The sequence below is a fragment of the Teleopsis dalmanni genome, chromosome 2 (assembly GCF_002237135.1).
Source record: "Teleopsis dalmanni isolate 2A chromosome 2, ASM223713v2, whole genome shotgun sequence".
NCBI classification, from domain to species: Eukaryota; Metazoa; Arthropoda; class Insecta; order Diptera; family Diopsidae; genus Teleopsis; species Teleopsis dalmanni.
This window is the reverse complement of record NC_051847.1, coordinates 60256219-60280428: the sequence shown is the minus strand read 5'-3', so window position 1 is coordinate 60280428 and position 24210 is coordinate 60256219. Positions and strand designations below refer to the sequence as shown.

Genomic DNA, 24210 nt, shown 5'->3' with positions numbered 1-24210 from the left:
TATATTTTAAGTTTTGCGTTATAATTTTATTTTCATTTATTTTAATTGCAAAATAATTTGAAGTCATTAGGAAGGCTGCTTTATCGTGCAGAAATCAAAATGCCAAAATCAAAACGCAAGCATGGCAAGCCTACCAGTGAATTGGCACAAGCTATCCGAGCTTTATCACTCCATGAAGAAAACTCTAGTACTTCTAGTTTATTGGATGCTGTATTCTCAGATACGGAATTCATTGCATCAGAAGATAGGCCCGTTGAGGGTCCCTTTGATTTATTTACCATGCTTACAGCTGAGAAACCATTATATACTATGGACGACTTAGAGAAAGATCCAGATGAAATTTCAACTGGTAGTTTATCTTATCGAGCCTTCGAGGAGCTGAAAAATGAATTTGAAGAATTGCCAGATTTTTTTGATTTGCTCCAGGAACCAGCAACTCCCAGCGATATGAGTTTAGCAGATAGAACTACATCATTACGTTGGAGTAGTACTCGTCAAAAAAGTCGAGCGTCAATAGAAGGGCAATTTTATGATCCTTTAACCGGAGATAAACTGTCGTCTATGGAAGAAGAAGAAACTGAAAAAACTGAAGAACGTGAAGACAAAACTGACATTATTGATTCGGACGAAGAGGAAAAAGTAGATCTCAGTATAATAATGCCAGAATTGATTGTAGAAAAAGTGATAAAAAGAGATAGTAGTGATGTAGAGGATGATGCTAGAATATTTTTTGAAGTACCAGAACATAAACCGACAATTCATTATGATTTTGAATTACTTGCACAAGAGGAGTTTATGCGTATATTAAATAAAGATATACATAACATAATCATTAAAATCATAACACATGTTGTAAACAAATGTGAACATTTCGAAGTTAAGGAAGTACTTTACCGTGCGTTTGATAAAAGTAAATTACTTGATCAATTAAAAGAAACTCAAGATCATTTATTAAAAGAGAAACAAGTTAATCAGTTCCTTATTCGCAAGTGTGGTCATTATTTTAGAAGAAAGGGGGCTAAGCGATTTATTATGGAGAATCGAAAATTACATCGCAATGAACAGCAAAAACTATTGAATTTATACGATAATTTAAATTGTGTGATAATAGAAGAGCGTACGATGACTGAACTATTGGGGAATAAGATAGCTGAAGAACAAAGCCATGCTGACGCCTTATGGGAAGAAATAAGTAATGCTCAAAATGAGTTTGAAGATTTTGTAAGAACAACATTGGGGACAAACAGATCTGCATCTTTGAAGGAAGTATGTTTAATATATTGTATAAAACATACGTTTTTCGAAAGATATGTTTATTTTAGAATTTAAAGTATTTAAAATCAATATATTAGCCTGTAGTAAAATTTTTATACAGAAGTTTACAACACTAGTGAATTGTAATATATATGGTATATATTTGTTTATTATATGGTAATTATTATTAATTAATTGAATTTTTGGTTGACTATAGAGTCAACCAAAAATTATCGAGTATTGTCAAATTCACATTATAAGTAATTTTGGAATTATTTCTTATGTTTAATTATTCATAAATAATTTTTTGAGACAGCAAGTGCTAAGTGTTAAATTTGTGCCCTGCCAAATTTGAAGCTCAGAGTCAGCGTTCATTAACCTAAAGACATACTTGACTTGTATGTTAGCATTTTGTTTTTGGAGTGGTGTTAACTTGCTATAAAAGTTTATTAACAAATTCACTTGCTATTACACAGCAACGAAATCATAAATCAGCTGTAGAAGAATTGTATTCATTAATTATTTTTATTTAGTAAATATAAAAGTTTCTATCAAGTAAAATAGCCACTACCGTCACAACTGAAATTACAATGAAATTTAATCTAAATTTTTTATTAAATAGATGATTGAACATCACTTAAACTATTTTAATGCTGTACGAAAAGATATGAGAGCAGTACGCTTGCGTTTGATACTACAACAACATTCCAGAACGAAAATATTTGAGGTAAGTGTTACAAGTGGAACATTTATTAAGTTAAAGATATGTATATTTTCTTAATTGAAATTTTCAATGTAAAAAAATTTGTTATTTGAAAGATAAATTATGGACATTAATACCACTTAGATCTTTGCAATTGTTTATAATTGCTAATTATCATAAATAAGATTCACAAAGGCCATGTTATGCAAGTAGTCATGGTCACATCAAATGTGAAATTGTTGTTGTTTTTAATATATATTAAAAATATAAATATATGAGAAAATAAGAAAAATTTCAATTTTCAGCCGCTTCACGTTGACGAAAACAGTGTTGGTAAATAATAAATGTTAGATATTGCGCGTACTAAGAACAAATATATGCACTGATATAGCCTTGCATGATATTATAATAGTATAAAGTAAAGAAATTAATAATTACGAAATGATTCTCTGTGTAACATATTGTTTATTTAAGACTAAAAATATCGTAAATTTTCTATTACTATTCGTCATGTGACTGTCTGTATTATATAGCCTTAGGATTTTACAATTGTGTGCTTTCACCTATAAATGTTACTTCGTTGGTTGTTTGGTTAAAATGGTTATTCAAATTGTGAGTCCGATTAGCGATTCTACACCGTTTAAATCCAGTACGTGTAGTTTTGAAACTTCTGGAGTTTCTATTTTTTCGCTGATATCAATTTTCTCTAGCTATTTCAATTAGCTTAATGAGTGTCATAAAGAATGTTTCTTATGTATATTTTTAAACTTGATTTTAAAGTTGGCAACAATGCATTTAGTGGTAACCGTAGTGTTAATCAGCGGTTATTAATGTTCCGTATATTTAGTCATTTAAGTATTGAGTACTTTCAATGTGTTAAATTTAAACGGTAAGGCACAGAAATAGTGATTAGTTGTGACATAGAAATGAAGATATGCAAAGTAACTGCTAAATGTTTATATTCTTTTACGAATATGTTGAAAATCAAAATTTAATTGAGTTTCAACCTGTCATATTAGTTAGAACCTAACTCCTGGCATCACCTGCACATATTTTTTCAATAACAATGATTTTGAAACAAAAATGAAGTATCTTTGCCATTTTATTCTGAAATAAAATTTCCGACATGCATTTCGTTTAATTCTGAATACATATATATAAGGTATGTAAATAAAACTTCTTAGAAATGAGTAGTCAACCATACCCAGTATTTTCTTAATTTGACGCAGCGAGAATTTGCATTTGGAAATGGAAGAGAATCGTTTTGTTTATATAGAAGTACATCCTGACACTTGTTTGAAATTATTTTTGAGTTTATATTGAGTCAGAAAGGATTGTTTTAAACAAAATAAATTGATGTTATAAAAAAAAAAGTACGTGTTCTTATATATGAATTCTGTTTGCTTGGGAACTGTGTGTATAGGTATATATATTAGTGACTTGAGCCTGACACTCATTTGACATGTTTTTACACTGTGATGCCTTGAGTTATATATGACTGTTTTGAATAAATTATATCAGATTTCGAAATAAATGTATAGTTGTTTTCTTACCAAAAAAAAACCTGATCCTATAAAAAATTTTACATGCTTGGTAACCTTGATTGCATATTAGTGACATATGAGGAGTTGAGTTATCACAATCATTAAAAGTTTATAATATTACAATAAATTTCACAGTAGCTTTTAATGATATGGTAGTAAGCTCTCAAAAATATTGAATAATAATAAATTAAATGTGGAATAGATGTACATAATTCCACTTTCATATTATATATTAAATACTTGATTTTAACTTATCACTAGGAATATGAAGACATGTATCATATAACAGATGATTTACGATTAGAACATTTTGATCGAATTAACGCAGAAGTGCAAAGTCTTGATAAACATATTGAAGGTATTTTGTATATATATATATAAATATATATATAATTAAAAACCATTTTTTTTGTCATATATGTATGGGTAATTACTGTAAATGGAATACACTCTTATTTCAGGAAGTAAAGCTGAGCTCAGAAAATTGCACATCGAATTTAAGCATGCCTTGCATTCTATTGCACATTGTCGAGAGAAACAGTTGGTTATGCAGGAAAGTTTCAAGGAGGAGCAAGTAGAATATGACAATCTTGTTGAAGAACAGGATGATTTAAAGTCGCAAGTAAAAAATTTAGAATTAGTGCAAATGTCATTAAGAAATGAGTTGGATGAACTGAGCTATGAGACTGGAATTATAGATAAACCTGCGCTTTTATATGATTATGATAGTTTAACTGAATTTAATGAGACTCAAACAGCTGTTAATGCACGCCTTCGTGAAAAAATTGCTTATTTAAGTAACGAATGTGATAGATTAGAGAAAAATAGAAAAAGAGATTCCCTAATATTTTAGATACTAAAGTAATATAAAAATTTTTTGTAATAATGCCTTTAGATATATATGTTTATACTGACTTTTTACAATAAATGCAAACGATTAAATATAAAATTGAATCATATAATTTTAATTTATTTATTAGCTGTGCTATAATATGATGTGCTATAAGGTAAGGAAGTAAAATGGAACCAATGTAAATGATTCTAGTTGAAGGCTTTATTGATTTCTTTATATTTTTAATGACGTGAAAAACGTGAAATATTGGCATTACTTTTTGGAATAATATACCTATCAGTATATCAGAGTTGAAAATTGCGGTTGCTAATGTTACATAGAACAAAGACATCAAATGCCAGGGGAAAACTTGTCAATAATACTTTTCTTCAAAGAAGAAGCATTCTCTAAAGTTTTTCGAAAAATAATTTTAAGACACGTCTCTGAATAAAGATTATTGTTTTTGTTAGTTTATTGCGATCTAAATAAGAATAGTGTAAATTTGAGGTTAGGTTAGGTTATGCGGGCGATCCAAAGGGTATCGGTCCATTGTGCTACCGTATAATAGAAAACTCGGAGTGTAGAACTACCTGTAACCTTTTGCGAAGCTTAAAATGCTGTTTATTGGGAGGCCTTGAAGTTGATCAAAATCCTCAAAATGCTGAGTCGCCGCCGTGCCGTTGAACCTTTATAGATGATTCGTTGTTTTTTTTTGTTTTTCCCTGCTCGAGCCGAGGAGTATATTTAATTTAAAAAGTGCCATTGTGTTCTCGTAGCGAACCGTAATTTTTTATCAAACTTTACGTTGATGTTTTTTATTTCACAAAATTTGAGTATTGAAACTTCACCTTAATTTAATATATACTGAAGAAATAATCAAATTTTAGCGTTTTCCCTTAATTGAGCTTATAAAATATATTCCTTTTTTATTAAGCACATTTTAGATTAAACGTTTTAATGCGTGAAATGAAACCATTTGAAAGTATATTTCAACTCATTTTTTATTACTAGTTGTCATAGTAAAACTAATCTATTAAATTTTAATAATTATTAGATAAGAAAAATAATAAAGAAAAAATTTTGAAAGTTTTAATTGTGTTTGTAAATTTTTTGTGGAGTAAAATTTTAAAAGCGAAGAAGTTTCTGACATGTATCTTAAAGGCGGCTGTCTTATTTAAAGGTAAGATTTTGACTCTCATTTAAAAACTTCAAAACTTGTTAATATAATTAAAGTTCGAATAGTAAATTGTATTCATAGTCCTAAATGTAATTGAATAAATCGAGTTTTTCTTCAAATTTAATCTTCTGTAGTCATTGAACTCGCGAATTATGTTGTTGAAGTGTTTCCGTAGATCTCTAAATTAAAGCGGTGCTCTTAAGCTATTGTATGTAGTACCATGTTTAGGCGCAGTTGTCTGCTGCAGCCTTAAAGGGTTCTCTAAAAGTTGACATCAAAGTTGATTGTGTGTTTCAATTGTTCTTTTCACTGTGTGTTTTGATATGTGAACTCTGTTCATCTGGCATTGCAGTCAATTTGTATCAAGATTTTTGGAAAGACCAATATATAGTATTATTGTATATTGTGAATTAAGAATATATATTGTCCATTTTGTTTTATTTAAATATGAAACATTTTAGAGGGGTTCCAACAGTAATGAAGAAACAAAACAACAACAAAAATTTTATAATGTTAATTATTTTTGCTGAAAATTAAGCTTCTTATGATGACAAAGAAGCTATTTTAAAAGTTGGAATGGTTCGAACAGAAATGAAGAAACAATAATAAAAATTTTAGTTAATTTATTGAAATTTGAGTAACCATACGATGTTGTTTCGAGTATTGTTAAGAACGTATCATCAGTGGTCTTAGAAAATATTCGAATTTTTATTTAATTATAGTCCGTATATAATTACAATATGACTTCAAATGCTAGGCGTAGAACTCGTGCCTGTCAAATTAGAAACGATGACTAATAGTGTTTTTTTAACAAATATCCAAGGCAGCACAAAAATTTTAATTAGCTGACATATATTTTATCTTAAAACTTGCAAATTATATGAGTATCTAAGTAATGCATTCTGACATCGGGCAGAGAATCGCGGCAGAGTCCTCGTAAAACGTCGTTTTGAAGTTATTTTGGAGTTATTATTAATTTTTATTATTTTTAATTTATTTCCTTAAGAAAATTCATTATTAAAACATTAATAATTTCTTATTAAAGTTGCAAGTGCTTATAAGTAATAATTTTTTTTTATACTTCTCATATCCTTACAAATAAATTAGCCAAAAATGTACGTGCAATTTTAAGCGCCTCTATGGTGATTGTGATATATTGTTGCAATACCTTGGGGTCGTTCTTACTTCTAACAATTAAGTGCGGAAATAACGGAAGTGCAATGTTAACAATGAGGTATGCCAATTTGCAGCTGAAGTGTCCTTGCCAAAAGTGGGTACATTTACTTGCTAATTATGCGTCGTTTATATTAACAAATCCAGGTTTCTTACCTAACATTCGTGCTCGCACACTTCGTTTGTACTTGCATTATTTATGGACTTCACTTCGCGGCAAATCTTTCAGGTTTGGAGTGCGTCCTTGTGGGTATTTCACTTTGTGTGTACGTGTGTTGGTGTACAAAACCAACGTAATGCTGCCCGTGAGCCTAATTAGCCTAGAGCAAAACGCGCGCCTTTTGTGTATTATTTGCAAACTCAGTGGCTTTGTAACGGCAAAACCACTTCCGGTGCACGTTTGCGGGCGACGCCATATTTCATGCGATTATATGCAAATGGTGTATACCTCGAATAGATTTAAATGCAAAAATACAGGAAAAAATAATGTTAATGCAAGTATGTGTTAAAATATACACTAAAGAATAGAGACATTTTTTTTACGTGTAGTTCACGTATTTAAATGTCACAGATGGATACTGTCTTTTTCAAGACTTAAAAATTTGATATATTGTATATAAATACAATATAAATAAATCTACGCTATGTAGATTATATACATAAGATATATATAAATATAAAATCTTTGAGAGTTAACAAATTCTTAAAAATTTTCATCAAATAATTTCATATAAGATTTCATCAAGACAACATATTTTCTGATAAAATTATTTAATTTCTTATACTAAGTCCAATAACATCTATTATGTCACTCACAGAGAATGGCTTTGATGTAGTTTAAAGAGGTCAAACTTTTGTCTCAAGTCTACAATTATTTAATAAACTTTACATATTTAATCTATTAATTAAATTATTAAGACTTTCAATTCTACTTTATTTATTTTTTATGTCCCAAAAGTCAACTTCATTAAACTTTTGTTTAAGTTTATACATACTATGAAAACCTTTAGTGCCTTTGCGACTAAGGATTTTGTAAGGTGTATTTATGTTTTTATTAATACAAATTTGAATGTACCAATACATTCATATTGTGTGCATGATAAAGAGGTTGTACACCTAAAGGGATTAAAGGGAAGTAAAATACATTATTATATTTTAATATAATTACACTCCATTACCTCCAAGTTCATAACTTCAGAGTTCTGTTAGAACTCAGCAAACCGAATATTCGTCACTCTAGAAATTATTATAAATCTATGCCATAAATATTTGTACAACATATCTATTATCAGAAAACAATACAGAAGAGAATAATCCTTCTGTCATATAATTAGGCATTACACAACGCTTGAGGTGCAATTTCGATAAACTCTCTACTGGTTTCGGAGATGGTGAATGTCCTGCAAAATCTGGCAGCTAGGAATCAAGTGATACTAGAGTTTAGTTTGTGATGACATTAGTGAGATAAAGATGAGAGAAACGTAAAGATAGAGTGAAAACTATTAGAAGGATAGGACAGAAATGAAATGCTTAAAAAAGTAAACCCTTATTATTAAAAATATAGACTTTGCAAAGGTCTATACTATTACCAATTTATGACATGTTTCATTTCTATGTAAGATCGGTATCAGTCAATTAAGTACCTAGTGTCTAATTTTCTGCATTTGTTGTTTCAAACGTAGTTTGTTTTAGTGTTTGTGTTAACATAATGTATATGTATAATATAGTGCTTTACATATTACTTTAAAGGGTTTAAAAAATTTTAAAGGGTTTGAAATTTCAATGTTCGGGTACGTATGTACTTAACCATATCGAGCATATCGATTTACTGGATTATATTCAAACATCATATGTACCTTGAGAATTTCCTATGTGTATTTGTTTAAAACAAAACAAAATTAAAAAAAACGGGACCACATGAATTTTAGATATTTAAATTGCCAAAAAAGAACAATTCAATGAGACATGAATCAGATTTACTATTCCAGTAGATCGAATATTTTTGAGTATTTTGATTATTTTCAAATATTTCAAGTCTTTTATCCAAATGTTCGAATTCGACTAACCTAAAACTTAGAAAATTGGATGACGAAGTTGCATTAAGGTAACAATGTGATTCGAAGCTAAATTTTGAAGTTAGTAGAAATCGCTTAAGTTTAATCAAATCCAAAAAAAAAAACAACCATATCAAAATATGCACAAAGTGCAGTTTTAATAATCACCGAGTGTACATAATGTATAGAAGATGCAGAAACATCCCTACATATTCTTGGGAAATATCTTAAACAATATCTGCTCTTAAACAGTATAGGTAAGAATATAAGATGAGCTGTTGTGTTTGAATTCCATAAATAAAATGGAAATTTTATTTTTGTTAGGTTCAGTGGGTCCACCATATATAGTTTTTTTGTTGTTGTTGTCCATGATTTCGTTTGTTTAAAGGTAAAAAAACACGTGTGTCGTTACTTAATTAACAGCCATCGTATTGATTTTGTATTTTTAATTTCAGATTTAATAACTTCAGAAGTTAGTTTTTGATTTAAAGATAGGCGATAGAACGCCTCTTGATATGAAAATTAAAGTATTTATAATTCAAAACAAATCGTTATGTACTAAATCTTAGTTTAAACATCGACAATTTTCTTTGTTTTTTGTTTAATTGCAGCAAACATCCTGAGGGGAATCTGATAGACTACAAAAGTGCATTATTTCTCGGAGAACAATAGTTTTGTTTGGAAGCACATTTTAAATGAATGTTGCATGCTTCAATTCCTATCAATCGGGATTGTAATGCTGCAAACGCTTTTAAAAAGCTTTTACGATTCAAAGGTGTATTATAGCATAGATATCACAAAAAAATTAATAAAAAAACGTTATAAGTAAAATGGAAAAAAAAAATTATTATTAACTGTGGAATGCTACATATACACTGTTGAGGAGTCATTGTTCTGTTAATGCATTTTTGTAACCAATTTGGATATTTGTATTAACATTTTATATACATATTATACATACATGATATATATTATATATATATTTTTTTGCAATCATTAACAAATCATTTTTTCAACTTCTTTGAAAAATGTATGGTTTTCCCTATTAAGAATCCTTACAACATAATTTCGTGTTTATTAAGAATTAGCATTGCTCTTTGCCCTTGTTTCACGTCCTGTTCATGTCCTGCTCTATAATCAGAACGAGTTTTTTGTTGCTATTTTATTGTTCTGGTGGTTAACTGCTCTGATGTTTCATTAGCTCTGTTTATTGTTGTTTAACTGAGTAGAATTTTTAAAAGTTTATTAATATGCTATTAAGGTGATATTATTACGAAGTATCTAGTTTAACATCTGTTATAACAGAGCAATGGGTTATAGAACGGCATGGGGTCAAGCTCGGTCTACCCTGTAGTACATGTCTAACAATACCCATAGAAAAGGTCTATGTGTCTATGTCCAGGATGTCCAGAGCCAGGCTTAAGCTATTGAGTGCTCTCATTCTTAAACATACTAGGCGATATTTCCAGCATAAACCGTGGCCAGATTCTCGAATTTATCAATTTAACTTTGTCTATACTAAGCGGTTTAGACTATGATAATGATGCAAAGAATTTTTGACTGCGTTATTGGACAATATAATTGTTTTCTATATAAACAATTTGTATCAATGAATTGATTAATTGTCTGCCTTGCTGCTAATTAAGTTTATTTGTCGTGTTTGTCTATTTTGTTCAACTTAAAGTAGTTATTAGCAGTTATTTAGTATTTATTTATTATTCATTATGTATTTATAGGTCAGTTGCTCGAATAGTTTAATCCATGTATACTGCAACTAAGGCAAGAGGGTTTGGGTTCAAATTTCACCAATAATCTTGAGTAAAAATTTGTTTAAAGAAATTTGTAGGAAATATTTGGTTGCTTTGTTTGAGAATTAGAGTTTTAAGTACTGCTTAAATTAGCACATATATGCTTACTATAACATTACATAGAATCTTTACTTTCTATGGTATTGCTAGAGACTAATGAATCTATGCTTGGCTTACGCATAGCCAGGGTAATCTAAACATATATACGGGTGATATTGCTGTTATATTTTCTTTTTGTATGAGATTCTTTTAGGATGTATTAAATTCGGACGATCCTAAAAAGCATTTTTAGGTTTTGATGAACCAGCACACATAATTGTGGATTACAGTTGTGTGATTACTTTTTTGTTGAACAACTTTTATTTATTATGAAGCTATTCTTGAATGGAACCCTCACGGCAGAAGAAGACGTGGCAGACTAAAGGTAACGTGGAGGCACATCATCTTTAACGAAACTGACAAGTATTTTAACAAACTACGACACTTAGTTTTAAGGCTCAGTTAGTCGATAAGTACCGTAAGAACTTAAACGAACTTAAGTCAAAACGAAATGCACAACCAACCATACAAATCCGGCGAACTTTGTTTAATTCGTTTCTCGCAAATACACAGATGTGGTTGGTTGTACACTTCGCTTTGGTTTAGGTTTGCTTAAGTTCGCTTTAGTTCGTTTTAGTTCTTACGGTATGTACTGACTAACTGAGCCTTTAAACAAACAGAACTGAACATTTTATATAAACTACCTATTTTCATGATGGAAAATAATATTCAATGACTGTTTTTAAAATTTATTTTAAAGCAACATGGGTTTACAATATTAATTTTGATTAATGGTAATAAATTGTATGTGTGTCCTTTTGAGTTTGTAATTACTGGAAGACACTACTAATACTTTTGTTTTAGTGTAATATTTATCATTATGTTACTATTCCAGACTCAATCATTAAGCCCAAAAGCTAAAATTAAAAATATTGCTTAATAAAAAAAGAGTATAGAAAAAATTGAAAAGAGAAACAAAACAGCATCCTGGCATCACTTTAAGCCTTTTTAGAAACAATAGCAACAGGATGTGAAAAATGACGGCAGTAAAACAATGCTAGCTTAAAATGAGAAACAAAAAAAACAAAAAACAAAAGGAATATATATTGAAAAAAGAATTACAGAATTATTGCAGAGAAAAAAATGCATTTATGTGCTCCCAACACATTTCTTGATGGCAGGATATGCAGCAAAAGCTCGATAAAAAGGACGAAAGAATGCAAAAGAGTACAAAAAAAAACAAACTAAAAAATCGAAAATTACAATCAACATTCACAAACGTCGTAAAGTTATTAACACAACAATATTGATTGACAGGATACAGTGTAAAAATATATAAAAAATACTATTTGTATTGAAACAAAATGCCATAGAAGGATGCATCATGCATGACTGACTGACTGACTGCATGCATTGTGACTGTACGGGTGTGGGAGTGTATATATGTGCGGCAGTAGTCAATGACAGTAATAATAATTAACAAACGTACTGTGAATATTGATAGATTACGCCTGTACAAGAGCGGTAGCTCAGCAGTACCAGAAGCACCAGTACCAGCAATAGCGGCAGTCGTAGTGGGAGTCTCGCTTGCAAGGATATCATTTCGAAGGGATTAAGGCGCAAACGATATATGAAAGCGTTGCAGTTGACAATTATGCAAAATCGATTACAATGCAATTGTGCAAAAATTAATTTTGCATTTTTAATATTCTATGAGCTGCTTTTAATTTTTCATTTTCATTTGTTTTATTTATGGAGTTTTGCGCATTTGCAAAAATTTATTAAATGCTCAAGTCATACTCGTAATTGTTGATCATCAAATGCGATGTATCTAAATAAATGAATTTCAAATTAATTAAAATGTATTAAAAAAAGAAGGAAAAAGAAATTCACTGACAAAAAGTAAAAACCTGAAATATTACAAAAAAACAAAAAAAAAAAAATTCATATAAATAATAAATATTCAATTTATATAAAATATATTTGTTAAATTGCATGATTTTCATATAATATACAATTCACGGTATTTTTGCTCATTAACAAATTTCTTTCTAAGCAATTAAAATAAGCTATAAAGTCTATATAAGCTGATAACAGCTAAAAAAATCTACTTATTCCAAAAATATCAATAAAACGTTTCAGTCAAAAAACTTGCTATATCATTAAAAAAAAATGAATGGGGGGTCTTCCATTAAAAATCACCAAAAATTTCACACACGCACCAGACTTTTTTTTTATTTTATTTTAATTTTTAAATTTATTTTTTGTTTATGTTTCATAACAAAATCAGGCGACATGCTCCCTGATATGTCCGCCGATATTTATTATCGCAGTTGCTGTTAGTAAATAAAAATATAAATTAAATACAATTTTGTATAGTTGGCGACGTGTTCTTTGCGGAATGGCGAAATAATATGGGCTGATTTCTTACAGATACAAAGCAACTGCAGATGGACAAACAACGCCGATATGTAGGCGGAAAATGCCGGTTTAGTTAATTAGATAGTATACATTAAGCAAATAATTATTATTATTCATTATAAATGCTCATTGTTTCATTTTGAATTAAAATCATTCATTATCATAAAATGATATTTTTATATATAATCAGTCTACTTATGTCTGTAAAGGCAAAAAAAAAATATATTTAATAGGTATTTCAATCAATTCTTATCAGTTTTAAAAAATTTACAAAGTGTCTGCAAAATTTAAAATGTGAAACGTCACAAACGAGCGAGTAGTAGTTCTCAACATTAAGATTGAAGAACGTACTCAATACACTTTAAAAATAAGTACAACAAAAAAATTTATATATATACGAATCTGGTTCTTATTGCCCTTTCCTTTTAATTTTCTCAAAATATAGTATTTATATAGATTTGACTATATATATATTTGGCTTGACATATATTTAGACACATGTGTAAAAATTTATAATAGACACAGTGTACTACAAGTCCTATCAAGCCTTATTTTATTGGCATAATATTACTAGGGATCAGATCACTGAACCAGATGACTTTTAAAATATATATTACAAAAATATAGTATTTATTTCCTATTGCCTTTTCTGTCTACTTTTTTTAAAGAATTATAAAGGTTAGTATTGATGTCTTTACTAGATCGCAAGTATTAGTAATATAAGAGTCACAACTAGTTTCACCAAGCTGGCATTAATAGTATACTAGGCATTCAGATCAACGGTGATAAGTACAGCAGCAGAAAAATTCGATCAATTTTTTTGTTTCAAATTTTAAATATACTCAACGTATATATTAATTTTATACTTATATCACTTATTTTTTTGAAACTAGTATCGTGAATTCGCTCAACAGTCGGTACTGCAGCCAAAAGAGTTTAGCAACACACGCATATATCATAACTAGGAAGTAAGCTACTAGACTTATCTCAGTCTAACCATGAGTAAAGAATTATATATTGCTTTAAACATTTTATAAAAAATTAAGGCAATTAGACAATACTCGAAACAGCTGTATGGTTAACTAAAAATTTAATTTATTAAAAATAATAAAAAAAAATTTTGTTGTTGCAATTTCACTACTGTTCGATAAAATCTTCTCTATGGAAACTAATAGTTTATATTAAGAATTTAGTTTCCTTCCGTCAACATTTCCTTCCGGACATTGAAAATAAATTTAATATAAAATATATATTATTTTTATATATAAAAAACACTCTATAATTTTTAATAAGATCTATTAAACTTTAATATTAAAAATGATAATATTATAAATGCAGTGGTCATAAAACTTCACTTCTTTGATAATATATTGCCTATATAAGTGAAATATCCTTGGTCATCTTTCTGGCAATATTATAATTCCATGGTTATAAAACTTACTTTAATTAACTGATCTAGGTCAATTTTCATTTTCTATCCATATAAAATCTTTTGAAGAGAGAAAAATAAGTGATATATTGCAGATGTTGTATTTAAAAAATATGGTAGGTAAAGTAATTCACTACATTCAACTAACGTTTTACCAACTAAGGAATTTCAACTCACACATTATCTCTTTAGAGTATACCACATTTTTTTGATCAATTCGAAACTTTTTATATTAGCGAATAATCCATTTTTTTCAGTTAATGACTATACACTTCATATTTACTTTGTTATAGTTCTGTAGAAATGCAAAAAAAAAGGTTTGTTTGATAACCCATTAAATGAATTTATATATAGACTTTTGAGTTGTTTTAAGCTATTTTATTTAATCATCTTTTTTGAATGGAAAGTGGAATTGCTTGAAGGAAACTCAATAAATCTGTTCTGTTGAAGTTGGATTAAATATATAAAAAGGTGTCTTTTTTTTAAAAATACTTCTATCACCTGCTAAATTGCTATGATCGAGACCATAATACATTCAGTTCACATTTTTGTAAACAACCTATTATTCTATTTGTCTATAGATAAAAATTGCTTAGATCATTGCCCTGATATCTGAAAATGAAGTCATAGTGTTAATAAGCAGCAATTTTTTTTTGTTAGAATATGTGAAACCTATATGACGGATTTATAAATTTTTAGAATTCAGACTTTCAATTAATCTGATCTGTCAGCGGTCTCAAGCTGTATTTGGCCTTCATTGCTTTCACTAGCTTTCAGGAATGTGTAGCAATTAACTAATAATTTATAATGAATTTAAAGGAAAGCTTAAATTTATAAATTCAAAAATATAAAATGTTACTATTGTTTATAGTCATCAATATAGCATTGTTAAATTTATTTGAGGATTGAAAATATGATTTAATAATTATAATTACATATATTTTTAAATTTGTTAGGAATACGTTTCAAATCTATGTAACGAAAAAGTTAAAATCCTATGTGAACAAACTTTTCTTCGTGACTACAAAATTCAAAATTAATTCGTTTTAAATACAAATCAGAAGGTATTTTCCAATACACCACACTTGGACATATATTTTTGGAGAAATATATGCGCAGCTGGAACCGCAACATTAATTGCAAAGTGAGAGATACATTTCAAGGCTAACTGCGATTGCAGAATTATCGCTGAAGAAGAAGAAGAAAAAACACAATGGTTGAAATGCCAACAACATGCCCCATTTGTAGGGATTTACTGAAAACTCCAATCAAAACCAAATGTGGTCATATTTTTTGCCATTGTTGTTTTTTACAAGTAAAGCGCTTTAACAAGGGACGCACCCTAAGATGTCCATTATGTCGTCAAGTACTTAAAGCTGCTAAAAAGGTAATTAAAAAAATAAATAAATAAATATGTATAATTTTAAATATATTATTTTCGTAGCCTCATTATAGGCGTGATGAGCCCAGATTTGACTTCATGTTCTGGAATCAGAGAGTTTGAATATGATGTCAATTGTGCTTTCTATGCTGATGTTCTTTGCTGGTTCGACTGATGAAATTCGTCGCTTGGTGGTGTTTTTGGGGACTTGTCTGTTGTAACTGATGAGTTAGCTGGTTTCCCTATTATTTAGGTTCAAATGTTTTAAATGTTTATTTTTTAAATCAGTTAACTATATAAATATAATAAATGCGTATCTTTACATACACAATAGCTAAGTGGTTTCTTTCAAAAAACATTGCTTGAATTTTTCATCTACATAAAACTAGGCTAAGTCACCGGGGTTACTGTCAACGGTGCTTATGTTTAATCGTTCAAAACTGATATTTAGGATTATAATTTGTTAAATTTGTTAAAGACGTTTCTATTCTCATATATCTTACTACCATACTCTTGAATATAAAATTCTAGAAATAAACTTCTTCAATGAAACCAAGACACGCGCTTGATAAATGGGATTATTTTTGTGATATGTAAATTTGAGATGTTTGACGACCTACGTAGTTTTGTATGAAATATTTAAGCATTTGTGTAGAAAGCATTCAGCTGTTTGTCATTAAATTTGTTTATTTTAAAATTTGTTTATTTTTTAAGCCAGTTTTGAATTGATGATTCAACAAAGCGTGAATAGCAGCTTTGGTTTATTTTTTAAGCCAGTTTTGAATTCGTAATTGGACGGATCGAGAACAGCAGTTTTATTATTTTGATATTAGATGTATTTTTTTAGAATTAATTTGTTTGTATTTGAGTTTTGAGTTAATTTTTTGGCAGAGCGACTAAATACCCTTATTAATTTGACCTCAAATTATTTTAATTAGAAAATGTTAGTAGCACCCTTACTTTTTCGATTTTGGAAGAATTTTGTTTAGTATAAGTCTATTTTTAAAACTTCCTTTGAAAGCATTATAATTAACTACAATGGGGATATTAGGCAATATCAATTCTATTTTTTATAAGCCACTTGTAACAACTCGCACTCAATCACTACAATGGACACTACAATGGATGATCGTTTGAACACTAATTATGTGGGAGATTACCTATTGGGAAGAAAAACTTCTTCTATATGTGAGTGGTACTCTAATATTCTCAACGATTATTAGTTAAGTTAAGGCATACAATACGACTTACAAGTCATTTCTCATTTTGGTTAGTGATGAATTCGTACTGTTGACGAGGCTACTTCTTAGATGAGGTAATTCCTTTACCTGTTCTAAGTAAAGAAATGCAGATAAAAGACAAGGTAAATTGTGGGTGATTACTGAACTCTTTGTAGAAGTTTACGAGTATTAGAAGCAACTATTATGTTGTTGGAATTATTAGAGGTAAGAGACATCATTATAATTTTGATATTAACTCTCCTATGTTGTTCTAGGAATGCTGGAGTATATTTTTAAACAATACAATTGCCTGTTGACAAGCCAAAGAATTCATGCCATATCGATCAAAAGCCACAACAAGGGAGCTATTTATGTTGAACAGAAGTCACATTCGACTTGTCACAAAGTTTCTTACTGGGCATTGCGGAGTTAAAAAGCATCTATCGAACCTAGATATTACTAGAGACGATAGCTGCAGACTTTGTTGCGAAGAAGAGTAAACAGCAAAACACACTCTTTGTCACTGTGATAATCTTGCCAGACTCATACTTCGGTACTTATACACTGCCTATCCACTTATAACGGAATTAGACAACATTTCTCCAAAGTACATTATGACTTTCTTAACTGTTACTCGTCTATGGAACTAAAGTGGGTATGTCACAATAATCATCAAAGGATGCAGTGACGTGGTGACAAGTTCTTAACCTATTTTAAAATCCAATCTAATCTAATATATTCAAATAAATGCTCAATTATCTTCTGGTAAGTAATAACCAAGTAAAATCTTTTACATACTATCACTTTTGTAAGTATTATCTTCTTTTAGATTTTATATTCGTTATAGAGATTATAACAGTTTTCAGTAAAAATTCGCTTTATAGTGCGTTTATTGTACCTAACTTTTGGTTAAAGAATTTAAAAAATAATCATAAAATGAATATGAATCAAATATTATATTTTTATTAAATATTTTTCGCAGTGGAAGAAACCCCATGTATGAACGGTATGACAAATTCTTATCGGTTCGCTACTTGCAGCAGTTTAAACGAGATTTTAATTAATAAAGCAACAAAGTAGCAATAAATGTTTTTGTTTACAAATATTATCAAAATTAAGAAAGTAATAGTTTATTGAACTCATGGTCAGCAAACTGACATTGAAAAATTTTAAAAGCGAAATGAATTCTTTCGCCAGTTGAATAATCAAGTCGTCAGGCGAAGGTATCGAAGTCGGTAGCAAAATATCAGCTGACGGAAACTAGAAAGAATCACATAGTTGAAATGAAAGCGACTAAGAAAAATGATTTCATTTCTCTGAGGACCAGTGAATGGAACGCTACATCACATCTCACATTTTGCAATTTCATTTTGTTCAACATTTCAATTGAAAAATAATGATTAGTACTACACAGAGAAGTGGACGGCAATTGGTGGCTACAACGAAGGCATTAAAATGCTTCATGCGTAGCATAAGTGTCAGTGTTCAGGAGCAGCAGGATCAATCAGTGCAAATGGTCTTAGTTAAGGAACATGAGAAGCAACAGCAAACAATGAAATTTCCAGGCATTTGGTTACGTGACAATTGTTTATGTGATGAATGCTTCCATAAGGATTCACTAAGTCGTAAACCATTACGTTGGAATAACTTTGACATGGCAGTTAAGGTGCAACATATTGTGGTAGGTGTTTATTTAATCAAAATAAATAAAATAATTTGATAATAACAGTCAACAATTAGAAATAATATGAAATAATATGAATTAATGAAAATTTATAATTTATTAAGAACAAATAAAAATATGAGAAGTGTGAAAAATAATAATGTTTTTGATGCAGTGATAACCAATTATTTATAAAATAATATAAGAAATTTAATCAAAAAAAATAATCATCAAATAAAATAATTAGCTAAACATTATAATAAAAAAGAAGTTTTAATGTAAAAATAATAAAATAACTATCTAAATAAAAAATAAGAAATTTATATATAAAATTGATTAATTAAGTTTTTGATTTTCGTTGGGCTTATGTCGTTTATTTAACACATAAAAATTATAAAAAAATTAAACTTATTAATTTGTGTTAAATATTTTTAATTATATTTTAATTTTTTTATAAAATTTTAACAACACAGATATTTCTAACCGCCTTAAGTGTGCGACGACATAAGCCCGGTAAAAATCAAAAAATTATTATAAATTGTGTTCGTACTAACAATTAAATATTTAATAATTAGTAATTAATTAAGTTAAATAAATTATCAATAAAATAATCATCTAATAAAATAATTAGCTAAATATTATAATAAAAAATTAATTTTAATAAGAAAAACTATATACAAATAAATTTTTACTCAAGACAGAAAATACATTGTATTTATTATTAAAATCCATTATTCTTTTAAAATAGACTGATGATTCTAAAAATGCTGTAAAAATAAATTGGTCTGATAAGCATACATCGACTTTTGACTTGAATTGGTTGAAGGAAAGAGACTTTTCTACTGAAAATCGTCAAAAATACATAAGTGAATGGTATCGTCCAGAGTCTAAGCATTGGAGTAAACCAGAGTTTCAAAAAATTTTGAAAAAATTTGAATATAAAGATGTAATGGAAAAGGATGAATGTAAGTATAATAAAAAACAAATAAAAATAAAATTTTATAATTAATGTTAATATAAAAGAGAATATAAAAAAAAATACATATATATTTCACAAATTTTTTAGCACTACTTCAACTGTTGGAGACCTTAGCAGTTTATGGAGTTTGCTTATTGAAAAACTCACCTCTCGACATTGGAGTAGTTAAGACATTAGCAGATCGTGTTGGTTTTATACGCAAAACAACTTATGGGTATGTAAAATTATTAATTAACCTTTTTTAGCCAAAAATGTTTTTTGGTAAAAATATATTGTATAGCAAGCAACTGCTAGGCTGGAGTTTTTGATACGCCCGAATATACTGGCGATGCAGTAAGGGCATGGGTTTATAACCCATGGGCTCATGAAGGTGACGAAGCTCCAATGTATCAATTGGTTGACTGGTGGTCTGGATGGCAACACAAATGAAAACAATTTATATGTTTAATTCATAAATCTTTATTTTGAGCGAGAATTGAATTTAATTAAACAATCAAACAATATTTCATTTAAATTTGTTAAAAAAAATTAAAATCCAATTAAATGTATATTTAGTCTGCATGATTGTCTAAATTTACTCATATAATTTTTTTACATATACATTATCAAAATTTTTTATTTTAAAAATTTATATTAAGATATATAAAAAAATAATGTACTATTCAAATTTTATTTTTCTTCCTTTTGTAGTGAAGAGTTCAGTGTAAAGTCTCGTCCCGGTGCAAAAAATTATTCCTATCTAGCTGAGCCCTTACCGCTTCATACAGATTTGCCATATTATGAATACAAACCAAGTGTCACAATTTTGCACACCCTAGAACAATCACAATCCACAGGCGGTTGGAACACACTAACCGATGCCTTTAATATAGCCGATCAATTGCGTGTCAAGCATCCCAAGCATTTTAAAATCCTTACTGAAACGCCAGTGGATTGGTGTGATATTGGCGTTGATGGAGGCGTTGAGTTTCATAACATTTGGCGTGCACCTGTCATCAAGTGAGTATGCTTTCAACATTAACTCGTTGCTCTGATTGACAACTTCATTGCTGAAGGTTGTTAACACAAAAAATTGACACCGATTTCATTGATTGCATTATTTACTTCCTTTGTGCCCGACTTAGCATTAAACTTATATTTTCTTTTACACCTCATTTCGTAGCCTGGATGCCGATGGCAAGTATGCACGCATCAATCACAGCGTTCCTCAGCGTGACAATCATTTCAGTGTTGATATAGACAAGGTGGCGCCTTGGTATGCCGCCTATGCTATGTTTGTACGTATGGCACACGAGCAGGCGGTATCGTTTAAAACAGCACCCGGAGATGTCTTAACGTTCAACAATCTACGTATGTTGCATGGACGTACTGGTTACGATGATACTGAAAAGAATGTACGTCACATAGTTGGCGGATTTGTCGATTGGGATATAATATACTCAAGGATGCGTGTGCTTAGAAAAATGTTAAATTGAATATGGCAAACATATTTCATTTTTTTAGTATATCGATTCTTTTATTAATAAGATAGTATTATTTAATTTTTTATAAAGAGTTTTATTTTTATAAAATTTAATAAAAATGATTTAAAATTATAAATAAAAATATATAAAATTATTTTAATGCAATCAAAACTGAACTATAATTGTAAATACTTTTCACAAGCAATTTTTTATACAAATAATATAGTTTATTTTGTCCAATTGACCCATTTCAACTCCTTTCAAGAATTTCAGAATCTAGTAATTGAAATGCTGATTTCATTAATTTTCCTACGATTTCTTTTGAGGTCAAAAATCTGCACTAATAGTGATGTTAGCGAAAAAGTATTACAGCTATTAGAACAAATTATAATCTGATGATACAATGTCAGAGCTTTGTGATATGGATATATCAAAGCGCTTTATAAAGTCTCTTAGTTTTTGCCAATTCATAAAATATGTGTGACTCAGCAATATCATGATAAAACGTAACACATTTCCCATTGATTAGATACGATTTTTTGTTTTCAAAATCTTGCTTTACCTGCATTGAGAAAGACTTGAATTGTTGATTTGGTTAAATGCAAATAGGTTATAATGAATGCCAACCTTACTACAACCTTATTAGCTTCCTTATAAGGTTCCGGAACACTACGGTCCTTGTAATCAATTGTGGCAGTTGTAAAGTTTTATCTCCAAATGATAACCAAATGATAACCGCATTACATTATTTTTAATGTTTTGCACATAGATTAAGTTTACTTCGGTTAAGTTAGATATTGGCCTATCGCGGCACCATATAAGAACACATAGACTAAAAAACCACCTTAAATCTCTTTAAGGGACATAGAAGCTTTCTAGAGAAGCGTCTTGGAGTTGGCTAAAATAATATATTATATAATTTTTAGATATTATATATAATATATATAATATGTTAGAAATAAAGTTCCTAATATAGTCAATCGGTATTGCGCATGGTTTATATATAAATACATAATAGTTTCGATGTTGCTAAAAAAGCAGAAGCTGACCTGATTGAACTATGAGAAATTGTGGATGTCTTTTTAATTGCTTTTTACGGTTGTCATTTTTGCAGAGGATTATCGTGTATAATCCAAAATATTTTTGTATTACCGTATAATTTTAATATTATTTTATTTTTTTTTATAATTTTAAAATTATTTTTACTCAGGTTTAGGAATTTAGAGGCATCCAAACGTTGATATTTATTTTGAAACTAGTTGTATGAAAATTTTTTCAAACTCTTTTGTTGTTAAATAGAGTATTCTATCAATATATCAACTGATTACTTGCTGGATTTTTTCAACCTATTATGAATCGTCATAGATTACTTTAAATAAAAATTCGAATATTTCCTATAAAAGAACGTTGTATGGTCAACCAAATTTCAATAAATTAATCAAATTTTTGTTGCTGCTTCATCATTACTGTTTGAACCCTTCTTATGTCTTTTCGTTATCTTTTCGATGCGTCACATTCGTCAAAGAAATTAATATTATAATGAAGAAAAGATATTGTGGAAAGAACAGTAACTAATAATAGTCACATTGTGTGTATTATCCACCTATTGAGGTAGTCTTAATAATTTATGGAAATTCTTATCGTTATTTAGTATCAAAGTTTTTGCGCCGGTCTTTAGAATATGTAAGAATATTTGTTCTATAGTTTTAATATATGCTTCAATGTAAATTATTATAATTTTACTAATTATGTTGTCAAGCAAAATTGATTAAAATTTATGTTGAGTCATATCTCCTACAAAAATGAGTATATTTATTGATAAGAAACATCGCAAGTTATGAGTGAAAGCATAAAATGATAAGACATGTATTGGGTGTTTTTATTAATGAAAAAGTGCGAGATATAAACTAAAATTAATTCGCAGATACAAGCTGGCCTTGAAATAAATTTGTTTTTCGTAAAATTCGTAGAATTAAAAAATATTTATAAACATTTTGTTTATAATCATTTAATTTGTTTTTACAAATATTATTGCAGTTTTAAGAATTATTTCTCCAAATTAAATATATTAAATATATTAGCATAAAACGTGTAAAATTATAAACAACATTTTGAGTGTAAACACATTTATTAGCGCAATAAAAAGTATTTAATTATGCCAATATTTCTGTTTACACTTATACTATGAGTAACATACGTGCTAGTTATTATAAGCTAATAAAATTATAATTTTATCTGTTTAATGTTGTTTAAAACAGATAACAGCACGTGGACAGTTTTTCAGAAATCCCACAGTCTGGCGGGCCCACAAAAGTCTGACGTGTCAATAGCTATAAGAAAATAGTTGATTTAGCAATTTAGTGGCTACAGAGTGTCGACATATTTTTTATATATTAAAATCCGGACCAATTTTTAAGAAGTATTTACTGATGTTTTGGTTCTTTTAGTTTAAGAGTTGTCATAATTATTAATGGCCGTATTTAGGTAATATTGATTAAAGGTTAAAGATAATAACCTACTTATACTTAATTTCTAATCTAATTTCTTATAGTCTATACCTAAAATAATGTAACATAATTCTGTGATTATTAATTTTGGGGGCAACTTTGTAGTATTTGTTACGATAGAAATTTCTTTAGTTATTGTTTCCTTAAAATAATTGTTACTTTTATAACCGCAAATTTACCCTCCTCTCATTCAACCTTTTCTTTTTTTAAAGCAACAGCCTACAAAATTTACCCTTTTGCGGAAACGTTCATGTAATACTAGGCTTTAGAATTTTACTATTTCTGCCCTTAAAGAAAAAGGAAAACTTTAACCCTTTTTGTCTGTTGCTATTGTTTATAAGTTCATAAAACTTAACGAACCGAATGTAACATAAAAGTCAGTTATCTGCATTAGCCCTTTCGTACTAATTTATATATTATTGCCTACAAATCGTTTATATACATTTTTTATTATTATTCGTGTTCTAAAAGAAAATTCTTTACAAAAAGAATTTGTAAAAAGTCATATAATGTTATATACACCGTCTATTTTCTATTTTACTGAGGAAATGTGAAATTTTCAA

General features: G+C 28.8%; 2 protein-coding genes and 1 long non-coding RNA gene across 3 annotated transcripts; all 3 read left to right on the top strand.

The window, feature by feature from the left end:
* Positions 1–4432, top strand: LOC119685049 (protein MLP1-like). The gene is made up of 4 exons (XM_038099236.1): positions 1–1266; positions 1877–1981; positions 3763–3859; positions 3963–4432. Exons 1-4 carry the CDS (start codon positions 100–102, stop codon positions 4352–4354), a joined length of 1761 nt encoding a protein of 586 aa, XP_037955164.1. The 5' UTR covers positions 1–99; the 3' UTR covers positions 4355–4432.
* Positions 4433–5409: 977 nt separating this feature from the next.
* Positions 5410–16148, top strand: LOC119684259. Its single transcript, XR_005252720.1, has 3 exons — positions 5410–5513; positions 15391–15821; positions 15879–16148. It is a non-coding gene; the product is annotated as an uncharacterized LOC119684259 (long non-coding RNA).
* Positions 16149–18205: 2057 nt separating this feature from the next.
* On the top strand, positions 18206–21200 carry LOC119684258 (gamma-butyrobetaine dioxygenase-like). The gene is made up of 5 exons (XM_038098262.1): positions 18206–18716; positions 19447–19663; positions 19765–19891; positions 20368–20676; positions 20840–21200. The coding sequence occupies exons 1-5, from the start codon at positions 18432–18434 to the stop codon at positions 21150–21152; spliced, it is 1251 nt and encodes a 416-aa protein (XP_037954190.1). The 5' UTR covers positions 18206–18431; the 3' UTR covers positions 21153–21200.
* Positions 21201–24210: the final 3010 nt, after the last annotated feature.